Below are 4123 nucleotides of genomic sequence, written 5' to 3'. Positions count from 1 at the left end.
GAGTTAAGAATAGAGGATCTTTGTGATTTTTATTGCCGCCTATATAGGGCATTTTATGATAAACAGGAACTTCTGGACAATCCTGTGGTTGTTAACTATTGTTATGATACTAGGGACCTCAATTTCAGTAAACGCCCAAAGGCGATCCTAAATGTTAGTAATATGTAATTTTTTATATGTGTTATGCAAATTGTTGCTCAGATTCTTTATTGTATATTGTTCTTTTTTCCTCCTGATTGCATTTTGTTTTTACTAGTGGCACTAAGGCGTCGCACTTCGTATTTTGTTTCTCTTGTGTGTACATGTATTCTCTACTGTGAAATAGTTGTTAAAAATAGTTAATTATGTATGGATTAGTAATTAGGTACTTAAGAAAAAAATATGTATTTAACTATTAGCAATTATGAATTTAAACTCTTACTCATTTAATTATTTAGCACATTCAGTTATATTTCTCATAATTCGAAACTTTTATCATGTTATTCGATGAGGGGTAGGGTTATGGCGCCCAGGCACCCTGGTGGTTAAGCACCGCAGTTCAATTATGTTGCTACAGGACCTACCTGTTTTTCTTCAAAGCTGTATTCCTTCGAGATATCTCTCCTGTTACTGGGAAGTACTGCCACAGTGCAGTAGAAACCCAGTATACTGTAACTAAGTATCTTTGTTTTACTCACAAATAATTTCAAGGCTAAAACCTTTAGAAGAATGTAGAATGTACTTACTACTTTTGAAATTGAAGAAATTGTGTATTTAATTTTCGTTCAATGGGCAAAAAGACTTAGCGGACGCAAAATAGTATATTTTTTTTATATTGTCTATCCGGAGTTTAATTTCTGGGTTCACTCTGGTTCTGTGGTTCTTCGTCCGTTAGTGGAATTAAGTAATAAATGAGCAGTGTTCATTACAAATTAATGTAAAGTTGTCTTCTTCTACAGCAAAATACAGCGCAAATTCGGTAACATGAGATGTGGAAAATATGTGGCACTCTTAAATAAGTAATTTCTTCAAAATCTTAAGCGCTTCCTAAACAATTAAGAAGAATCAAAACTTCATATAGTCGTACAATAGCATATATGATACAATTACGTAAATTCACGAGTAAGCACATATATATTCTTGAACAAGGATTGTTAACAAGAGAACAGGAATTTTGTGTCAAATTTCACAAACTGAGTTTAACTGAAGTGTTCTTAGAAATCAACCCTTGCCTATGTCGCAAATTAGACCAGTCTTATGCACAATATATATTAATATTTTTTTCATCATAATCTCGAGTATAGTTGCAGAAGGCACTGAAAGCTAGTGTGAAGTATCTGAGAACTACTTTGAGTACGATTTCCGTTAACCAACCCATTTTACATCCATGCAGAACATAAGCATCATCTTGAGGTATGTAGCAAGTTCTATGATGTCAAAAACGTAACTATATTTTGAAAAAATTTCATGTCTAGGGATATGTAACCAATTATTTGGAAAAAATTTAATGTTTTGAAAGAGCTTATGGGTACCCAGACAGAGGAAAAACCTGACGTGTGCGTGGATTGTGATCAGTCATTCACACTTAAGCATAATTTAGGGAGGCATATGCTTGTTCATTCAAGAGAGAAACTTCATGTGTGTGAAGTATGCAAGAAATTGTTTAGTCGGAAGAGTCATTTAAATAATCATATGCTTATTCATACAGGAGAGAAACCTCATGTCTGTGAAGTATGTAAGAAGTCATTTAGTCAAAAGGGTAGTTTATATATTCATATGCTTATTCACACAGGAGAGAAATCTAATGTGTGTGAAATATGCAAGAAGTCGTTTAGTCAAAGGAGTTCTTTACACAAGCATATGCTTATTCACACAAGAGAAAAATCTCATGCATGTGAAGTATGTAAAAGGTCATATAGTCTGAAGTGTAGTTTGAAAAAGCACATGCTTATTCATACAGGAGAGAAACCACATATATGTGAAATATGTAAGATGCGATTTCGTCATAAGGGTAGTTTAAATGATCATCTGCTTATTCACACAGGAGAGAAACCTCACGTATGTAACGTATGTGAGAAGTCATTTAATCGAAAGGGTTATTTAAAGAAGCATATGCTTATTCACACAGGAGAGAAACCATATATGTGTGAAATATGTAAGATGCCATTTCGTTTTAAGAGTATTTTAAATGAACATATGCTTATTCACACAATTGAGAAACCTCATGTGTGTGAGGTATGTCAGAAAAAATTTAAGGTAAAGCGTAGTTTAAATATACATATGCTTATTCATACAGGAGAGAAACATCATAAGTGTGAAGTATGTACAAAATCATTTAAGGAAAAGAGTGCTTTAAACAAACATATTCTTGTTCACACAGGAGAGAAACCACATAAGTGTGAAATATGCAAGACATTATTTAGTCGTAAGGATAGTTTAAAAGAGCATATGCTTATTCACTCAGGAGAGAAACCTCATGAGTGTGAAATATGTCAGAAAAAGTTTAATGTAAAGCATAGGTTAAAGATGCATATGCTTGTTCATACTGGAGAGAAACCTCATAAGTGTGAAGACTGTGAGAAGTCATTTAGTGAAAAGGGTTATTTAAAAAAACATGCGCTTGTTCACAGAGGAGAGAAGCCTCATAAGTGTGAAGTATGTAAGAAGTCATTTAGTCAAAAGAGTTATTTAAACATACATATGCGTAGTCACACAGGAGAGAAACCTCATAAATGTGAAGTATGTATGAAGTCATTTTCTGAAAAGCGTTGCTTAAACAGCCATATGTTTATTCACACCCAAGAGAAACCTCATGTGTGTGAAGTATGTAAAAAGTCATATAAGCAAAAGCGTTTTTTGTGGGAGCATATGCGTATTCACACTGGGGAGAAACCTCATATGTGTGAAATATGTAATAAGTCATTTTGTCGAAAGACTCATTTAAATAAACATATGCGTATTCACACAGGAGAGAAACCTCATAAATGTGAAGTATGTACGAAGTCATTTTCTGAAAAGTATTATTTAAATAGCCATATGTTTATTCACACCCAAGAGAAACCTCATGTATGTGAAGTATGTAAGAAGTCATATAAGCAAAAGCGTGTTTTGTGGGAGCATATGCGTATTCACGCGGAGAAGAAACCTCATATGTGTGAAATATGTAATAAGTCATTTTGTCGAAAGAATCAGTTAAATAAACATGTGCTCAATCACACTAAAGAGTAGACTGATCTGTATAAAGTGTGTTAGAAGTCATATAAGCAAGAGCGTGTTTTGTGGGAGCATATGCGTATTCACGCCGAGAAGAAACCTCATATGTGTGAAATATGTAATAAGTCATTTTGTCGAAAGAATCAGATAAATAAACATGTGCTCAATCACGCTAAAGAGTAGACTGATCTGCATAAAGTGTGTTAGAAGTCATTTTGTTAAAAGTATAAATTAAACAAACATACACTTAATAACTTAGCATAGAAACCTTTTGTATGAGGTACGTAAATATCATCTATACAAAATCGTGCTTTAAGTAACCATATCTACATAAGAGAAAAATCTCATGAGTTACACCTGTAAAAATATATTTAGAGGAATAATATGGAAAGGCATATGCTTATCTACCCAAAGGAGAATCTTCCTATTTTTGAGAAGATATTAGATTAGTAACAAACTTTACTTAGCAATGCAGTAAAGAAACTTCATTGTGTAAGATCAGGGATGGTGCAATCATGCCAGATGGCAGAATTTAAGAGTTTTTTTTTTTTTTTAGAAACTTATGCAGATAGAATCTAGAATTTGTAGATTGTGCCAGGTGGCATAATGATTACTGCTGACACTGCATGAGGTGTATAAATTGTAATTTGATAAAAATAAATAGTAAACTATTTGTTTGCTTCTTCACTAGAAAAATCTTCATTTATGTCAGATAAAGGCCAAGTTATTTAAAAGTATAGTGACTTAGAGTAACATTTGGTTATCCTTTATGCCCTCTTATGAAAGAGAAATTTAAAGCCACATATATCTAGGCTAATTGAAAAGGTTTAGACTGTTTCTCTTATTTCAGAGCCCACCAGCGGCCGAGCGGTAAAGTCGCTGAACACTGGTAGTTCGGTCCGAGGTTCGAATCCCGCGAACGGGCTGGCTG

At 33.6% G+C, this 4123-nt stretch overlaps 1 protein-coding gene across 1 annotated transcript; it reads left to right on the top strand.

The window, feature by feature from the left end:
• The first annotated feature begins 565 nt into the window (after nucleotides 1–565).
• LOC118196862 (uncharacterized) lies at nucleotides 566–3865 on the top strand. Its single transcript, XM_035368348.2, has one exon. It carries the CDS (start codon nucleotides 1504–1506, stop codon nucleotides 3205–3207), a length of 1704 nt encoding a protein of 567 aa, XP_035224239.1. The 5' UTR covers nucleotides 566–1503; the 3' UTR covers nucleotides 3208–3865.
• Nucleotides 3866–4123: the final 258 nt, after the last annotated feature.

This window comes from Stegodyphus dumicola, chromosome 9 (genome assembly GCF_044657685.1).
Source record: "Stegodyphus dumicola isolate Sdum_Otavi_A_Nest chromosome 9, ASM4465768v1".
NCBI classification, from domain to species: domain Eukaryota; kingdom Metazoa; phylum Arthropoda; class Arachnida; order Araneae; family Eresidae; genus Stegodyphus; species Stegodyphus dumicola.
Note: the sequence above shows the minus strand (reverse complement) of the source record. Positions and strands in the feature narration are given on the sequence as shown.

Bases quoted from the DNA above. Each gene is read 5' to 3' on its own strand.
- LOC118196862 (XM_035368348.2), top strand. From the start codon at position 1,504: ATGGGTACCCAGACAGAGGAAAAACCTGACGTGTGCGTGGATTGTGAT.